We start from the raw sequence: 18499 nt of genomic DNA on the forward strand, positions 1-18499 counted from the left end.
TCCAGGCTGACATGCCCTGGGGAAGGAACCTTATTCAGGGGGTTTCTCATGCTTTGAGAGGTGCTTTGTCTTTGAACAATGGCCTTGTGAGGCTTGGCTTGCAGCAGAGTGCTTGGGAGAGTCAATGGAAAACAGACCAAGGAATAAAAGGATGGTTGGCTTCCGCTGTCTTATGGCAGCTGCAGCTGTAGGACTGAGAGCATGGCCTGCTCTGAGGGGAGAGGTGCCTTCTGGAGACATTGGCTTTCATGGGCTGTTCTCTTTGGTGAGAATGTTTTGGGCTGTTGGTGTTGCAGGTACTTGGCTAAATGACGTATTTGAAATACATTGTTAGATCATGCAAGTGACTCTAATGTAACATCCCGTGTTTTTGACATTCTCCCAGTGTGGTTCTTTTATTCCCCCACAATTCTTTGCTTCTGCTGTGAAAGTCTGTTCATTTTCTTTGTGGCTGTGAGCAGTGGCTAGGATCAGAAGGATGCAGAACAGTGTGGTATGGGTTATTTAAAAATTCACTGATTTTTTTCTAAATCAAATAAGCCTGAAAGATACAACAAGATCTTTTTCAAGAGAGTAAAATTTGGAGGGTGTCACTTTTGCTTCTCTGGACTTCCCTGCAAGAACAGTGAAAGAATTGTGCTTAACAATCCTTTTCTGTGCCAGTTGTTCTGAATCCTTTAGTATGACATATGTTTCATTGACACCCATATGGTGAATCTTTCCTGCCCCTCACCTTCCTGTAAAACAGTTGGAATGCTTTAGGAAGTGCTTTTCCTGAGTGTCTCTGACCCATAAATGTGAATACAGCTGTTAATACAGCAGGAAGTGTTTCTTGAACTGAATGGATTTTGTCTTCTTTGGCTAATCTTCCTGCAGATTTCTTGCTAAATCTCTCTAAATGCACTTAAATCCTGTAAAGCCTGAATTATGGCATGTGCAACTGAAAGCATGTATGTTGTATTTGTTGATCAAGTATAATAATGCTTAGAGCATGGAAAATTGTGGTTCATTTTTCAGAATTGAATGAAGCATTGTAAACATAATATGAAATAGTCAATCTGCTCTCTTGTTTGTCAGTGAGTAAGAATGTATTGACTTCTGTACTAACTTTCCAGCTAACAGTATCTGTTTTTCTTACTTTGACACGAGAACTGGATGATTAATTTGTGTCCTCTCTCTTTCTCTGCTGTCTTCAATAGAGCATGCATCATTTTGAACGTGAATTTTCGGAAAAGTAAGCTAATGCTGATTTATCTCTTTAAAGATGCTCTGTTTCTGAATGGGAAAGTTGGATGCAAATCTTGAAGTTGCTTAGTATTGGGAGGGAATAGAAGAAAAAAAATCTGAATGTTCTTACAGATTATTTTAATGAAATACAGCATCTTTAAAAACTATTGCTAAAATTATTTTCTTTGTTCACATCCCATTCTCAGCCAAGTTTTTAATGCTGTTTGCACAATTGCTGTCACTTTAAATTCATAATTAAGTTTTTGTTTCAATTCAGGCATCAAGTTTACAGCATCTGATTTACTTCCTATTCCTTTTAACACACTCTTTTAACAAAAATGTCCCTGTAAAAACCCTTGGTAAGTTCTTGTTTGAGTGTTTTATTCTTAAAACTGCATGAATGAATGTGTGTTTGAAGGCAAAGTCCTTCAGCATATGTATTGGAAGGGCCTAGTGATAGCCAAGCACTTGTCTCAAATGTTTTTTCTAGTAAATACAGGAAAATTTTTCACTATAGGGCAGAACATTTTCATCTGTAGATGTAAATGTTTATGAATGCATATGTGTGAATTGAGATTTCTTTTGCACCACTCATGTCAAGAAGGGAAGGACAGCTTGGTGTTGATTGCCTAACTGAAGTGAATAGATATAAAGATTTTTGAATCATGCTCTTAATTAACAGGTTCAATATGTCATGCTTATAGCTAGTCAGATACCATTCTGAACCCTGTGTGTATTTATGTCTTAAGGTGGAGCTCAGGTGTAAGGCTGTAATTTGTTGTTACCAGTTTCCCAGGAGTTTAAGTAAATGATGTTGTCAGCAGCTCAATTTCAAGAATAGTGAGTCCTGAGGAATTTAACAATCTTTCAGGAAGAAAGGTGATCTCTGCCCCTACTTCCCTGTCTTTTCTACTCTTGTAAAAGACCAAAATTTGAAGATAAAATGTGGAATCTTGGCCTACTAACACTTAGTGATCCAAGCATTTTGTGTCTTTTTTGCCCTCTGTGTGTCAAACGTGTGCCTTCTTTCACCACGTGTTGTTACCATTGTATTTGTATTCCCTGGCCACTGCTTTTGTGGTCATTCATCTTGTACAACTACTTGCATAGTCTCTTTCAGCTTCACCTTGCAATTCCAGACAAAAATCTCATCTTTGTTCTCTGCAGTTCTTGAATCTCTTTGAAGCCATTTCTTTTGTGATCAGCTGCCCTTGGTGCTTTTACAGCAATTTGTGTGATTTTTTTGGGGGTAGGTTGGTGCACCAGTCCTGCAGGGTCCTGTTCTGACCACTTCAACCACTGAATGTGTACTTGGACTGTTCTTAGTCTTGTTCTTCCTTTGGCCAAGTGCCAAAGTTTTCTTCCCTGACAGTCCATCCACAAGAGAAACAGGACTCTAATGCTGGGAATGTCTTTTGAGTGTTTCTAATAGTAAATTGATGTACATCTTTGGCAAGTGTAAAAATCACATTTGGATAAGTAAGAAGGTCCCAGTAAGCAATTTATTTCAGTTTGTGCTGCAGTTGTGTAAAGTTTTGGTTACTTAGAAAGCAGTTGATCCACAAGCAACAGGCAGGTTAAATTGTTTCAGTTGATCTCTGGTATTTCTGTTAGGACTTGAGTATTTCCTCTGTAAGGGAAGAAAGTGAAGATGAGCTCAATATGTATTTCAATGCTTTGTTTTCAGAGAAGGCTTTCATGACAATGAGAATTTCTCCTGAAGAGCTGGAAGTGCTACAGTCACAGCACATATTAATGTACACTGGCAAAATTGGATGCTTTATGTGAATATTCTGCATTTTGAGCTTGCTCTCATATGGGAAAAGTCTTTTTTCAGACTGGTACAGGTAGAAAAAGAGGGAGTTTTGAATTATGTCTTTCATCTAGTATAACTGCTTGTTTTAAAAACAGCAGTTCTGTTTTTACTGTTACTTAGTCTAAAAACAACTGTTAATGAGGAATTGAGAGACAATGGAGCACAGAGAACTTCTTCCTGCTTTTTTTCTGTAACTGAGCTTTATCTTTCATCAAATCCTTTTTGAGTCTGAGATCCATAAAGTTACATAATTGCTTGATATTTGCTCACTTCTAGCAAGCGGTTCTACTTCAGGAACAACGGTCTCTCGGTTGCCTTAATGTTGTTTTACCTTGCCCAGTATCACAGTTTTTGTCACTTACCAATATATTCCTCTTTGTAGGTCAGAGATAGAATCAAGTGTTAGTATGTGCTATTTGTCTCTTCAGTCTTCCTATGGCATAACTCATGATCTAGATGATAGAGTTGAAATTCACTGATGAGTAGTTGCAGGATATTTATTGCAGACATTATGCCCATACTCCTTCCAGAGTATAAGACAAGATAGGCCCATTATTATTGGACTTGTGTGGCTATGATGGTGCAATGTGCAGCAGCAGAGTTGCACAAGATCACGGTGTATGGAGGAGTGCCTGGGGCAGATGAGGCCACTTGACTGGATCTGAGCTGCCAGGAAAACAGCTCCATGCAGGCCCTCACTGCTGGACCAGCTGCATGTTCGTTCCACTGTGGGCTCTGGCTTCCCAGGGAGTCAGATGTGGAGGCTGGGGTTGGAGAAGCAGAAAGTGGATGTGGCTGGAGTAGAGAGCAAGGGACAGACTACAGAGGTGGCTGGTGAGAACAGGAGAGGCAGAGGCTGGAGGTGTGCGTGACAGTGTTGTATTTCATTCTGTCTGTCAAAACCTTTGTTACAAGGTATTTGGAGAAAGTCAAACAGAACTTTGGAAGTGCAAAACACTTCCAGAAAACTCTATCTGCAGTTAGTACTTTAAAAATGAAGTATAATCTGACAAAGCTACAGATACTACAGCGATGTGGTCCTTCATTCATAGGAATGTAAAGTGATTTATGTAAGTAAGAACAGGTAGTAAAATTCACTTCCAGTCTTTGTTACTGTTCATGTCCCAAAGAGCAAACTGCCTCACTAGGGACAAACAGAAGCTGAATCTGGGAAGTCCTGTTAAGTGATCTCTATTTTCCTTGGTGCAAGATCACATGAGTCATGTTTTGCATCTGAGTCCCGCGGCCCTTCAGGCTTCACTTCAGAGGTATCTCAGATGACATGACTCACCTGCAGATAGAGGGATTTGGTCACTTTGGCATTTTCCATCTGTTCTGTTCTTCACACTCATTCAAGGGATGATGGGACTAATGCAGGACTGACCAGGTCCAGCCAAGCAGCCGCAGGCCTCTGTGGCAGGACATCCCTGGCATAATCAAACTCCATCTTCTCTCCCCAACTTCTCAGGAGCATCGTCCATACCCCCAGCACCGCCCCCGCCGCCCCTGCCACCAGCAGCTCCTCCCCTGAGCACAGAGGTGCCGACGGCGCGGCCCGACGTCAGCGCAAGCCGAGGAGCCTTGCTCAGCTCCATTCAAAACTTTCAGAAAGGAACTCTGAAGAAAACACAGACGTGCGACTACAGTGCTCCCAGGATCAGCTGAGGCCACTGGTCACTCCAGGATTCAATTCCCTCCCCCTCCTGTGCTGACCCTCCTGACCAGCAAGTGACCCACCAGCACAGAGCAGCTGCAGCTCCGTTCTCCCCGGTTTCAGCTTTCCTGAGTAGCAGCATTGCCCTGCCCGAGTTGCTTTGCCGTGCTGGGATAAGTACTCCGGTCTTCACTTGGCTGCAAGAACTGTGTTGTCTAGCTACAGTTTCAGAGGTACAGCAACTTCTATACAGCTGAATAAAAAAGCCCTGAAAATAGGAATGACCATGATGATGGTGAATTAATGCATTTTTCCTAGCTCCATTCCACCCCATTTTTTCAAATTACAGGAATGTAGTTTTAGTCTGCTCAGTTTTTCAACTCTTTCATGCACTTGTAACTCATCTTAATTCTTGCTGTGTGGAGTCAACAAGTTTGTTTTACACATTCCAACCCTTAAAGCATACTGCACAGGTGAGGGAGCTGGAGAATTAAATCTTACTCCCACGTTGGCTGGTGGAGTTAAAATGCTGACTCATTAAGCTTGTTTAAATGGACATCCTACTTGCAGCTCTAGGGGAAAGTGTTTTTAAATGAGGAAGCAGTTGAAATGGGAGGTTATAGAGCACTGGGATGTTACTGTTGATTGAATTAAATGAAAAGTTACTTCAAGTTAATTCTACCATTTAAACTTTATTGAAAGATCCTTTTTGATTTAAAAACTTAAACAAATTGCACTTTAAAGGATTATAGATAATCCATTTTTTAAAATTCAAGTACATCAGTGTTTGTTACTATGCAGAGAATGTCTGTACAAAGTTTCATGTAACCTGTGATATTCAGTCATTTTTATTAAAATGTTAATGGAATTCCTACAGCAGCATGTGGTGGGTATGTCCAGGTGGGATTCAACCTCCAAGCTAGACTTTCCAAGAACTGAACAGCACTTCTCCTAAAGGAATTACCCTGGGAAGTATTCCTGACTCTTCAGAAACAGGACCCAAGCTATTCTGTCTGCTTACAGAAGGACCTCCTCTCCCTGTCTACCTGAGGTGCAGAGCAGACCCTACAGCACAGGCTCCCAAGGCAGCTTTTCCTCTGTACCAGAGGCTGCTGAGGGAAGCCTTTCAGAGGTCCCTGGGATGCAGTGATCTCCAAAAGGTCTGAATGTGTCCCAGCTTCTCACACACAATCCACACAACTGCTGCTTAGGCTCAGTGCAGCTGAATAAACTAACTCATTTTGCACTGTAAACTATAGTAAGAGTGTGCTGTTGTCAGCCCAGGTGGGGAGTTAAAAAAAAAAAAGAAACCACAAAAAAACTTGAACAGTAAAAGCAAAGCAGCTGGGCACTTTTTTTTTTTAATCACTGTTATGTGGCAGCTAAAGAAAAATTAGGTATTGTTTCCCATCACATACTGGAAAGGTTAAGGATCTTTATTTGAGCTCTTGTACAGAAGCCTTTCTGCACGTGCAGAGTGCTCTTCAAACCAGACACAGCCATCATCTCTTAACCCAGCCTGTGGGCTGCCACAGCCTCTGCTCAGAGCTGCACTGAACTGCTGCACTCACAGGCTGGGCTTCACATGATCAGCCAGATCATTTCTCTTTGATAAGCCCTGCAACCACAGGCTCCTGCCACTGTACAGCATTTAGGGCCTGCTCTTGCTCTTTGCAGCTCTGCAATCAATCACTGCTACAGCAAGTTCAGCACAGCTCCTCTGGTACTTACAAGCCAAGCATAAACAGAGGATTTTTTTTCCTCACTCTGATTTAGAACAGGGTTTCTCCACAAACAGTAGCACTAACCCAGCTGTACTGTTGAACAAACAAGCATTACCACATTGTTGCATATAGGAAGTGTGGCTTGGGGTGGGGGGGTAACCCCATATAAATATTTTGGGAGGTCACTATACTTTCCCCATTGTACAAAAGATCATGGAGCTTATACAATAGAAATGATGCATACAACGTGCGCAACACCAAGAATGCCTTGTAAAGTAGGATTTTAAAACATGTATTTACAACTTACATATTCAAAGCTTTTTTCACTGCAAATACTATATCCTTCACTTGAGGTATGCTGTTATCCTCTAAGATTTTTGCATAAGGCATGGGGACATCGGCACCGGTGACACGCACAGCTGGAGCATCCAAGTAGTTAAAGGCAGGTCCTGAAACAGAAGACAGCGTCAGGTTGCCAAGTACTACGGTTTTGTCTTGATTCAATTTCTAAACGATTTTATTCCTGTAGCTCTAATATTCCAGAGAGTGGGGTTCTGGCTTGTTTGTGTTCATGCACTCTGGGGTTTGTTAATCCACCCTGTGAAAATCTCTAGAGCAAGACAGCTCCAGCTCATCTGATGTAACCTCTAACTGCCTTTGCCTGGCTTCATCAAGAATAATCAGGATTTAAGAGTAGGGAATGAGATCAGTGTACTATGAAACTCAGTACCTTCCATGATCCTGGCGCAGATTTCAGCTCCTACTCCAAACTGGGGCCAACCTCCTTCTACAGTTACCAGATGGTTTGTCTTGACCACGCTGGCTTCCACCGTTTCGATGTCCATCGGTCGAATGGTTCGCAGGTTTATAACCTGGGGGCAAAAGGAGTGTGGGCCTTGGTGTGATCTGAGCCTGTCAGTCAACACTATTTGGGTACAGGGCCCTTCAGCACTTTCAGCTGTTCTGACTCCAGAGACAAAACTTAATAAAATTTCTAACTCAGAAACATGAATGGCACACGCTCTTAAGGCACTTGAAAGTATTAAGACCCCTGTAGTAAATACACTGAAGTTTTACAGAACGTGAACAAGAACATGCTACTTTTTCCCCCCCACATCATGGAAAGAGAAAAATAACCTAAACCCCACTCACCTCACACTCTACACCTTCTTTAGAAAGCACAGCAGCTGCTTCCACACAATGGCCAACAGGTCTTGAGTGTGCAACTAATGTAACATGAGTTCCTAGAACAGAAACAAGTGTCAGAAGAAGCTCTTGAGATTTAAAGCTCTTTTCTAGACCTCCGGCTCCTTTCAAGGTAGCATTAGGATTCACTTGCAAATTTAGGGTTCTTATGTTTTTGAAGTACTGAGCCCAGACACAGTATGAAGAGAGGAAGAACCACGTTAAGACATAAATTTTACTCTTGAATTCAGGGAACTGAAGAGGTATTTCATATAGTTTTCAGATTATCCTATTCAAACATCCATATAATTCAGAGGTAAATTATGAACAAGTGGGCTGAAACACTACAGTGATCTCTTTTTGCATTTTTGACCAAAATTACATACTTAGGTGAGGAAAACATGGTGTCAGCCAATCTCAATACTACAGAACAAATCCTTTATGGAATCTTTTAGAAGGATTTAGAAGGGTTATCATTTAAACTGAGATATGGACAAGCAGATGATATTTCCTTGTAAGGGCAACAGAACATGAAACCACACTACTGAATAAAGAAGCATTTGAACACTTAACATCTGAAATACTTTTCTGTGCCCCATGACAGCAGTACCCTGAATAGCAGAGAGGTTAAGAAAAGTCTCCAAGCATGTGAATTAAAAAGGAAGCAAATGCATTCTCAGCTTACCTTGCCTTTCTATTTTAGCTTTTCCAATGGGAATAACAAATTCCTTTGACTGTGCCTGTTCAGACATTTCAAAGGGAACACCATACAGTAATTCACTTTCCAGCATCACAACTACAAGGAAACATACTTGGATTAGCATGGACATCTGCAGGCACAGGCCAGCACTGACCATTAATGGTCCTGCAGCTCAAGACAGTAAACCCATCCAGGCAGCAAGGCAATGAGGACTATGTCTGCAGAAGGAATTTTAAAAAAAGCAAATTTAAGTCTTTACTTCAATAATGAATTATTTAAAAAACTTCTCCAACCACTCTGAAATGAGGTCAGGTATTTTACTTTCAGTACATGACAGTACAATCACAAGTTTTAGAAAGGTTTAATATTTTTAATTACTCTTTGTGGAAAATAAAGGTAGCCCTGCTCTTGAATAAGGATATTTTGAATTTATAATTTGAATTTCATTATCTGTAAAATTGAGTTACATAGGCGCTATATATGCAGGAACTCCTCCTAACTCATCTTCACCCTTTTTAATCCCTTTATGACAGACTTATAAATGCTTCCAGGTTTCCTGATTGATACCAAACTAACACCTGGCAGCAGCAGAAAGTCAGTCAAAATCAATCTACTGTTAGTGAAAGCATGAGTCTCTCTGTGTCTTTTTACGTTCCCTAAAACTGCAGTAAATCAACCTTGAGTGCTTTAGGGTTTAACCAGTCTTTGTTTTTGTGGGGAAAACAAGACATTACTCAGGATCAAGTGCCAGGTATTTATGACCTGCTTGTGCTCACCTGGATTATCATCCCGGATTGCTGCTTTCAGCAGCCCTTTGGCATCTTCTGAGCTCCAAGGACTGACGACTTTGAGGCCGGGGCAGTGCCCATACCAGGCTGCAAAGCACTGGGAGTGCTGGGCAGCGACGCCGGCTGATGCTCCGTTGGGGCCTCGGAAGACGATGGGAACAGCGATGGATCCTGCAGACATGTAACAGGTCTTGGCAGCAGAGTTGATAACCTGATCGATTGCTTGCATGGAGAAGTTGAATGTCATGAATTCACACACTGGTCTCAACCCTGCCTGTTAAATGTATCAAAAGAGATTCTTCACATAAAAATACGAAACATGTTTTTTTACATAAAAATAGTTTAATTTTAAAAACCAGAAGAGGAATGAAAATGTACAAACCATAGCAGCACCGACAGCGATTCCTGCAAAGCCCATCTGAAAGACAAGGAAACCAAGGGATAAGGACCAGGTAACCAAGGAGCAGCCGATGGAGGGATCACCAGGGTAGGAGACAGGGCAGCCTTACCTCGGATATCGGGGTGTCGATAACCCTTTTGTCCCCGTACTTCTTCCAGAGACCTCTGGAGATCTGCAGGGCAGGAGAAAGGAGTCAGGGCCCGCCTGGAGCCTTTTCCCGGGCCGCTAACGTCTCCCACATACCTTGTAGGCACCGTCGTACTGTGCCACCTCCTCGCCCAGCAGGAAGACGCGCTCGTCCCTCTCCAGCTCCTCATCCAGCGCCTGGTTCAGCGCGTCCCGCACCGTCACCTGCGAGACAGCGGCAGGCGGGCTGGGCGGGGGCGCGCTCCCACACGCCGGGAGTCACCTCAGACCGGTCACCTCACCGCCCGCCCGCCCCGGGGCCGGACCCTCCCCGCTACCTGTATGGCGGCGGGCGCGGAGAGGCGGAAGCCCCTGCGCTGCTGGAGCCGCTGGAGCGGGGCCCCGGCGGTGCGGCCGTGCGGGGCGAGGCGGGCGCCCAGGGCCAGGTGCCGCAGCCCCGCCGCAGCCGCCGCCATCTTGCCCGTGTCCTCTCCGCCCTGCGTCCACCTGGCCCCGCCTCCCCCGCTCTCGCGAGAGCGTCCGCGACGCGCGGGTGGTGGCGAGAAGCGCGCGGCCTTATCGCGCCACTTCCGGCACCGGAGCCGTGCGGGCGCCCCCGCGGGGCCGCGCGTGGCGCGCGCCCGAGCGTCCCGCCCGTTGCCCCGGCCGGGCCCGCGCAGCCCCGCGGGGACGCGCCCGCCGGGACGGGCCGGCACAGCCGGGCGGTCCCGAGGGCGACGGGAACGCGCGGCCCTGCCGCGCCCGTCCGCTCCGCCCCGTTCCCCACGGCCGGGGCGGGGCTCGCCAGGACACTCCCCCGCGCCGTCCCCGCCCGCCCCGCCGGGTCCGCTCCGGGCTCGGGCACGGTCCCGCCGCTGCTGCTGCCGGGCTCCGCCTCAGCGCCGAGAGCTGCGCCCGTGAGTGCCGGGCCGGGCGGGGGGCGCGGGGCCGAGCCCCCGGGGCTGCCCCGGCTCGGGGGCGCCGTGCGGGGCAGGGGCCGCAGCCGCAGAGGGGAGCGCGTCACGGCGGGACGGGCGCGGAGCGGGGCAGGTGCCGGGCCGGGCTCCCGGGGCCGTTCCGGACCGGGCACAGCGAGCGGGGGCGACGAGTTCGGGTGGGGAAGGGACAGGTGTTACGGGGGTCCTGGTCCCGGTCGGGCGCGGGGAGGGCGCGGTGGGGATGCCCGGGTGGGAGCCGCGGTGCCCGGCGATTTGTGGCAGGCAGGGTCTGGGACTCGTGGGCTTTGCTCCGGGCACGGAGGGGAGCCGGTTCTGCTGCCCCACGGGGAGAGGAGGCAGAGCTGAGACTCTGTTTTGGGGTGGGAGTGACGCCGTGGACTCTTGGGTCACTTGCGGGGAGAGAGGCAAAACGACTTCATTCCCAGCATCTTTGCTGAATCACTGGTCCGGGGGAGAGTTCTTTTACCACGATCTAGTTCTTTTACCACGATCTCGTTGGATTTCTCTGGAATGGAAACGGGCACTTCCCGGCTCCTGCTGAAGCCCTGGACCCCACTTTCAGGGGGGATTTCTGTCCCATGTTGCTGTCACTCCTTGGTCCGTGTGTGCTAAGCCCCATCAGTGTGCGCAGGGAGGCTCGGTGTCTCTGACACTTGCCCACCACCAGAACTGTTCAGAGATGTATTTCCTCGTTGGAAAAAGACTGGTTAATATCACAGAAGCAAAGTACATGGATAAACCCCAATTATTATCACAGGTCATAGAAGCCTAAGTGCCCTGGGTTGCTTCCGTGAGACTAAGCTGGATATTAGAGTCCTTCTTTGGGTCTCTCATAGGAGGGCCAAAGTCGTACTGAGATGTGGGCTGTTCCAATAAGAAGCAATTGAAATAAAGGTTTGGAATTGGGACTTAAAACAGGATATGGTAGAACTCTTTGGGGGAGGATGGAAACTTTAGGAGTTCAGAATTTATAGTGAAGCAATTAAACACAAAGGAATGAAAATGTGTCTTTCTGTCCTGCTTGATGTAAAGACTATTAGTAAAAAACAACTCAAGAAAAGCAAGAACTAAGTTAACTTCTGATAAACTGCATTAGTCATGATAAATATGATATGTGTTGAAAATGGTAGGTGCTTTCTTTAGTGAAGCTGATCTGCTGAATTGACAGAAGATTTGGTAACTGGTTGTTTTGAGAATGTTTCTCCTCCTCACTCCCCTAGTTATAGTGGCACAGGGCTGGAACTCAGGGGCTGCTCTGCAGACCATCAGCGCACTGTAGTTTGGTGGAGAACAGTCAGCACTGGTGCTGCTCAGTGTTTGTCAGTTCAGGTGAGTCACCAATAACTTAGAGTAAGAACTTGCCTTTCAGATGTTCTGACTGTCTGGGAAAGAGAGCGGTTGTCCCTGTACGGCATAACTGTGCTGGGGGATGGAGTTTCTTCTCATCTTGTGAGGTCTAAGTGTGAGAGCCAGGGAGCTTGCAAAGGGGGTGAGTAGCTGAAATGCCAAGTGTATGTCAGAGTCTTACCTTGCTCTTTTTCATTTTTAAGTTGCTGCTGCTAGAATTCCTTCCATCTCTCTATTGACATAGGAATCAAAGGTAATTTTTGAGGTTAAATATCCCATGTTGTACTATTGATACCAAGCTGCCCATGAAAGACTATTGCCACAAGTAAATCCTTTAATTCTTTTCTTTGAAAAGCTAGATGAAGAATGTTCAGAGCAAATCAGAGCAAATGGTGGTCTGTGCCTCTTGTCTTACAATGGCTGGGTGCATTTCTGCTCCTCCTTTGTGTAACTGTGTGTTACACCGTGGCAGGGGTCTCTTCAGGAGTGGTGGTAGCCTGTAGTCCCAGCAGTGCAAATGCCTGGTAGTGCTGCTGGCATCCCCTGGTCTGGCCTGAGCCTGTGTGTATGTTTTCACAGATACAGACGTTCATCTGACTCTTAAATGCTTTCTTTTAATTTCAGCTTGCAAACTGGTTTGCAGCTCTGTTCTGGGAGAAGCCCTGCTGGAGTTAGTGGCACTACCTGTTGCAGCAGTGTTGCTGATAAACAGCCTTGTAATCCTCTGAGTCATAACATATGAAATAAGAGTGAGCGTTTTATAAATGCAGGTATCCAGTTTGGTGTGTCGAGTATAAAGTGATGACTTGAGTGCTTTTCCTGCTTCCCATTCCAGTTCTGGCTGTGCTGGGCTGTGGCAGGAGCCCCACTGACTGTGTCACTGCTGTGTGTCCTCTCCCTGCCTGCAGAGCAGTGTCACGGCAGCAGGACTGTGGTTTGACACCATCCATGCACTTCTGCTTCCACCAGAGTGGGATATCCCATTTGGCTTAACTGGGTCAGCAATTTGTCTGACTGAATTTCACTTTAAATATTTTTTGTGGTTATCAAACATAGGCTGCCTTGGGATATGACTGTGTGTCGTCTGTAATTTGCTGTGTGGACAGGAGTAGCTGTGTTGGCCAGCCTGTCCCTGCGTGCTGTCCATTGGTGTGTGGCACAAGGACAGAGCTGGCTTGAGGCTGCCAATGCTGGGGGATGGAGTGTCTGCCCACCCCCATTGATGATCACTGTGTTCCGTTCAGGAGGATTTAAAGCATCATTGAAAGGGCACATGTCATGAAGGGCGTCTATTCTCACCCTTGCTGTGATGTTGTTGGTGAGTCCTTAGCTCAGGTTGTACCCAAACTAAGCTACTTTCACCTGTGAAGTTGTCTAGAAATTCAGAGCTCCCAGGCTGATGAGGGAAGTAGCAAATAGTTGGAATCACACTCGGGCATTTTAGGATGGCCTCCTGGTATCATCCTTTCATGTGGCACATCTGGCTCCAGCACTGGTGTGCCAGGGAGGTCTGTGTGTGCCTTGTGGTTCTGGGTCCTTACACAAAGGTCACAAAGATTTCTCCATGCCCCTTCTCTTTTGAGGGCTAGGTTTATTTCAGATAATTGCTCCGGTAAATTATTCATTCTGGTGTTACACAGGAGTGCTGTGATCAAGGATTAAATCATGCCCTTGCACAGGCTTGCAGTGTCATCTCTTTCTTTCCCTCATGAAGTCTTGATTCATCTGTACTGGACTTACATGCTGACCAAAGTAACATATTCACCAGTTAAAATAATACTGATGGACATCTCTGTCTTTGAAATACTCTGGATGTGTAATTTGAGTTAATTTTATTAAGACTGCAGTCATGATTGCTGGCGAGGTTTCTGGCTGGCTGCATCATTTTACTTTCAAGTGAATATCAGAAACCCGTACCAGTCTCATATGCTTTTAATGCATCTGCATGTTATCCTCTTCTTGTACTTGATCAGAATAACACCTTCAAGTGCTGGAATTTAAAAGGCATTGCTGAAAGTTTACAAACTGTACTTGTGTGACAATTCCAAAAAAAGCCAAAAAACCAACCAACCAAAAAAACCCAATTCAAAAAAAACCCCAAAAACTCCCCAAAACAAAACAAGCAACAAAACCCTGAAAGAATTCACTCCTTGATTTGTCAGCAGTTAGAAAAAAATAATTACAGAGGTTGGAAAAAGAGTTGGTGTTCCAGGTTTATCTGCTGTCGGGGGATGTGCTTTAATGTACTCTCTTGAGGCATGCTGTGTCTCTAATTTGTAAAAATAGGATCCTGGTATGACTTGTTCTGTATCTTAGTATTCCTTAGTCTTCTGTTGTCTGACCTCACTATTTTCATACATTGATTTTGTTTTTTGTACTCTTTAATCTTCCTGAGATGCAGCTGGGGCTGTGCTTGTGCTCCTGGGTCCCAAAGACCTGACCTGCTGGACTCTCTTTTGTCCAGGCTGTGGATTTGGGCAGGGCAGCAGGGCACAGAGAGATGGGATGTGCTGCCTTGTTCTGTGGTGAATGAAATCAACCTTATTTCCTAGGAATGAGAAGGGCAAGTTATCTTTTTTGGTTGGGAATTAACTGTAAACATTCAGTCGTTTTGGAATGTGGGGCTCTGGCTTGGCTAAATCTTAGTGCTGCCTTTAGCTGGGTGACTGTATGTTGAAGTTTATTAGTAAAGAGGATGGGACCAGAAGTCTTGGGAACTGTGTGGTCTTTTAAGATGTAAAAATAAACAAAGCTGAGAAGCTCTACCCTACTTAAAACAGGCTGACCTAAATTTTCAGCAATTCTAGCAGAGAGGCAGGCTCTGGGTAGGGATAAAGGTTTACTGACAACTGGCTTTCCTGTCCTTCCATCGCTTGCCATGGTTGACAGGCCACCTTTCGCAAATCAACACTGGTGTCTGAGGTCATTCACTTCCCCCTTCCCCGAGTTGCACAGCCCAGCAGTGGGTTTGCCGTACAGTCCCCTTGTTATGCAAGTCAACAGTTCAGCATCTTCTGGGAAGTCACAGCATGAATCTCTACTCAAGTTGCTTTTGTTGGAGTGTGTTGACAACATGTTAGATGTCCTCTGTCTTGTCCCTGCAGAGATTGCTTTTGAGAGTAGGTGTCTGGGAAGTCCATTCATACTCTTTGTCTGTAGATTAATGTCCTTGCTATCAGTTGCTGTTCTCCACTACTGAATTATTAATTCTTCAGTGAGAGTTTTTTTCTTCTTAGTGTTCATTGACTTTCATGCTTGATTTACTCTTCTGTGCAGTTTGAAACTGGAGCATGGGAATGTTGACTAATATTAATGGATCACATGGTATGACCTCAGAGGTTGTTAAATAAACTTTTTTAATTGGGGAAAACCACATCTGTCTTTTAAAGTACTCAGTTTCCCAGGTGAAAGGTTGCTTACAAACATGTATTACCCTCAGAGGCACATTGCTTGTTATTCAAGAAAACTGGGGTGTTCAGGCAACTGGTGGAGTGGTTATGTGTGCTCCAGAGACAGTCCTGTGGGTAATGTGATGGGAGAAGGAGGGGAAAGTGGATTTGCAGATTATCCTGCTAATGTGACTTTGTAGCTGAATGCTTTCCTGGCAGAGAGCCTGCCTTTGATTGGAAAGCATTCCCCTTGGTGTTCTTGTAGGTACTGATGGTCTGCCATGTTTTGTTCTGTGTTTGTGTGTGCTTTTTCCTGCAGAGAGATAAGAAGAGGGGAATTGTGTATCCTTTCAGCAGCCTTCTGTTAAACTTGGAATACCACAGTTCAAGCACTTGAACAGATGGATAATGGAGACTGGGGATATATGGTGAGTGCAGGTGTGCACTGTGCACTACATCTGGGGCTTCCAAGGTCTTGCAGCAAGAATCCTTCCAGATCTGCCTTCTGTAGATCCAGAGCTTCAGTCATGAGAGAGGGAAAACTATGCCTGTTAAAACAGCTTTACAACAGCTTACCTTCCCTGGAGAGCTGCATCTCCTGTGCAGCTTGTGAGGGGTGCCCGGGTTCACATTTCCTAGGGACAATCAGCCAGGACTGAACTGATGCCTTGAGCTCACTGTTACTGTTTTCTTAACACAAAGGCCGAAAATAGTTTGTGATTTCTACTTATCATTTTAAGGACTTTGTCATTTTATTTATCGAGAAAAGTATTTTTCCATGTAAACCTTGTATCTAACTAGACAGGCACATCTTATTTTTCTCCCCTTCTCATTCTGCTGCCATGCATATGTCTCTTTTCTCTGGCTGGCTGCAGTCCTGGTTGTTAGACTTGGTGGCCAGATGGAATTTATGTTCCTTTCTCTCTTGCTTCCTCATGTGCTATCTGGAATCTGATGCAGACTGGTTTGTGCTCTGCCCCCCCACTTCTGTGCAGCACGCAAATTTGTTAATAAATATTTCTTTTTAGAGTTAAAAGCTGAAAGTACTTTCTTTCTCTTGCCCGTTTAATGAAGCCTCTGAGCCAAAGCAATGGATTATTTTGATTTCGAGCTCTTGGTCCTGTGTTTAAACTTGCATTGTCTTCCTCTTTTGAGGGATAAAAAGAGGCTTAACATTTGTTTGGCTGATTTTTTTCTTTCCTTTTTATTTGGTTTTGGTTTTGTTCTAGAATGAGAGATTGTGAAAGTAAGGAACGTTGCTGGGCCTCATTCTGACTAACTTGTTCTTCAGGAAATTTCTCTGTTCTCATTTCCCCATCTGTAGAATAGGAAAAAGCTTGCTGCCCAAATGCTAAACTTGCTCCTGTGACAGTAGCTCAGTTGTTAAGATTTCTAAAGCATTCTGGAAATGCGCATTCTGCATGCTAAGTATCATCCTGTCTAGTTGCCAGCTGTGCCTTGTTGCTAGGTGGCTTGGATTTGCTCAGGTTTGAACAGCCCTTAGGGGCGTTCAGCGGGAGAAGTGTGATTCCCCCATTTTCCAGCAGTATTTGCCATGTGTGTCAGAGAGGTGATCGAATCTTCTTGTTGGGGCTTGATAAACTCTGCAATTTCTCTCTTTCTAGATGACTGATCCAGTCACGCTAAATGTGGGTGGACACATGTATACGACCTCCCTCACAACTCTAACGAGATATCCTGACTCAATGCTCGGGGCCATGTTCAGGGGAGACTTCCCCACTGCCAGGGACTCTCAGGGCAATTACTTTATTGACAGAGATGGACCACTTTTCCGTTATGTTCTTAACTTTTTAAGGACCTCAGAGCTCACTTTGCCACTGGACTTCAAGGAGTTTGACCTGCTCCGGAAGGAAGCGGACTTCTATCAGATTGAACCCTTAATTCAGTGTCTTAATGACCCCAAGCCGCTGTATCCTGTGGATACCTTTGAAGAGGTGGTGGAGCTGTCCAGCACCCGGAAACTTTCCAAGTACTCCAACCCGGTGGCTGTGATCATCACGCAGCTCACCATCACGACGAAAGTCCATGCACTATTGGAAGGCATTTCAAACCACTTCACCAAGTGGAATAAGCACATGATGGACACCAGGGACTGCCAGGTGTCCTTCACCTTTGGGCCATGTGATTACCACCAGGAAGTGTCGCTCCGAGTGCATCTCATGGAGTACATCACAAAGCAAGGCTTCACGATCAGGAACACCAGAGTCCATCACATGAGCGAGCGTGCCAATGAAAACACAGTGGAGCATAACTGGACTTTCTGTAGACTGGCACGGAAAACAGATGACTGATTCTGACTCCACAGGAGCCACTTCAGTGATTAGCAACTTAATTGGACAGTAAACCCAAGAGAGTCTGGATTTTGACTAAAGCAACAATATGGGCTTTTTTTATATGACTATTTATTGTTTATCAGTGAGGACTGGAGGAGTTTCATTCTCTAGCAGCTCTGTTCTATTGTCCAGTTCAGAAAAAAAACCGTGCATGTGCCTGTTCAAGTGAAGACACCTTTTTGTTTGAAAGAGGGAGTCCTAAGAATCAGTACAATAGGGTATTTTGTGTCATTAACACAATTCTCTGACTCGACTCAAAAGTGCTAAAATTACCTCTTGTTTAAATGGTTTCTAATCCATCTAATGCTATGACACTGGGAGCAAGAAACAAAAAAGATTTTAAAATGCAGTTGGGGAGAAGCTGCTATTGTGTAGACTAATTTAGTTTCTAAATCAATAAACAGTATTGTAATATTTTAGGAAAACAAATCCCACCCTTTAAAAGTACTTGATAAGTACAGTTTCTTACAGTTATGACAACTGTTTCTTTCTATGCATATAAATCAAGCAACCAAATACTATCTGTAGCCATGGAAATATGATTACACATATTTATATTGGATTCTAAATGCAAAATGTCCCTGTGGTAGAATTCATATTTTTAATGCCTGGTGCAATATTATTCCCAAGTGTAATGCCTGCCAGAAGAAGCTAATAAAAATGTGAAATACAGAATACTGTTTTGTATTTTCTTTTTGTCTTTTAGAGCTCTCATACTTAAAAAAGCCAAACCAAACCAAACAAAAAACCTCCCACCCAAATCCTGTTTTTTTGTGCTGCAGAGTAGTTTGGGTGTTCTGGTAGGGCCCTGGTTTCTTCCATTAATGATG

General features: G+C 44.9%; 3 protein-coding genes across 16 annotated transcripts in view; 2 read left to right on the forward strand and 1 right to left on the reverse strand.

Moving 5' to 3' along the window:
* Window positions 1–4911, forward strand: part of PXK (PX domain containing serine/threonine kinase like) — a 34402-nt gene extending 29491 nt beyond the window's left edge. For 2 of the 7 annotated variants that reach the window (XM_088062042.1, XM_088062043.1), the window contains exons 18-19: window positions 1505–1586; window positions 4512–4649. In XM_088062042.1, coding sequence (XP_087918168.1) covers window positions 1505–1560 — 56 coding nt within the window. In that variant the 3' untranslated portion in view covers window positions 1561–1586; window positions 4512–4649. The other 5 variants (XM_014251658.2, XM_014251659.2, XR_015773724.1 and 2 more) reach the window with 4 other exon arrangements.
* Window positions 4912–5369: 458 nt separating this feature from the next.
* Window positions 5370–10096, reverse strand: PDHB (pyruvate dehydrogenase E1 subunit beta). The gene is made up of 9 exons (XM_005522027.3): window positions 9959–10096; window positions 9738–9845; window positions 9604–9666; window positions 9477–9512; window positions 9083–9368; window positions 8292–8402; window positions 7574–7665; window positions 7152–7293; window positions 5370–6870 (listed from the first exon to the last, which is right to left on the reverse strand). The coding sequence occupies exons 1-9, from the start codon at window positions 10094–10096 to the stop codon at window positions 6725–6727; spliced, it is 1122 nt and encodes a 373-aa protein (XP_005522084.2). The 3' UTR covers window positions 5370–6724.
* A 323-nt stretch (window positions 10097–10419) lies between these two features.
* On the forward strand, window positions 10420–18344 carry KCTD6 (potassium channel tetramerization domain containing 6). 8 transcript variants are annotated; one of them, XM_014251804.2, is made up of 4 exons: window positions 10454–10537; window positions 11949–12068; window positions 15635–15743; window positions 16941–18344. In XM_014251804.2, exons 3-4 carry the CDS (start codon window positions 15717–15719, stop codon window positions 17625–17627), a joined length of 714 nt encoding a protein of 237 aa, XP_014107279.1. In that variant the 5' UTR covers window positions 10454–10537; window positions 11949–12068; window positions 15635–15716; the 3' UTR covers window positions 17628–18344. The 8 variants fall into 8 exon arrangements, with proteins under 8 accessions (XP_005522083.1, XP_014107279.1, XP_014107281.1 ...); XM_014251806.2 differs by lacking the exon at window positions 11949–12068 and adding an exon at window positions 11806–11908 and having other exon boundaries at window positions 10522–10537; XM_005522026.3 differs by lacking the exon at window positions 11949–12068 and having other exon boundaries at window positions 10420–10537.
* The last annotated feature ends 155 nt before the right edge of the window (window positions 18345–18499 follow it).

The sequence above is a fragment of the Pseudopodoces humilis genome, chromosome 13, assembly GCF_049639895.1.
Source record: "Pseudopodoces humilis isolate 2021_Gansu_Grassland_sample_001 chromosome 13, ASM4963989v1, whole genome shotgun sequence".
NCBI classification, from domain to species: Eukaryota; Metazoa; Chordata; class Aves; order Passeriformes; family Paridae; genus Pseudopodoces; species Pseudopodoces humilis.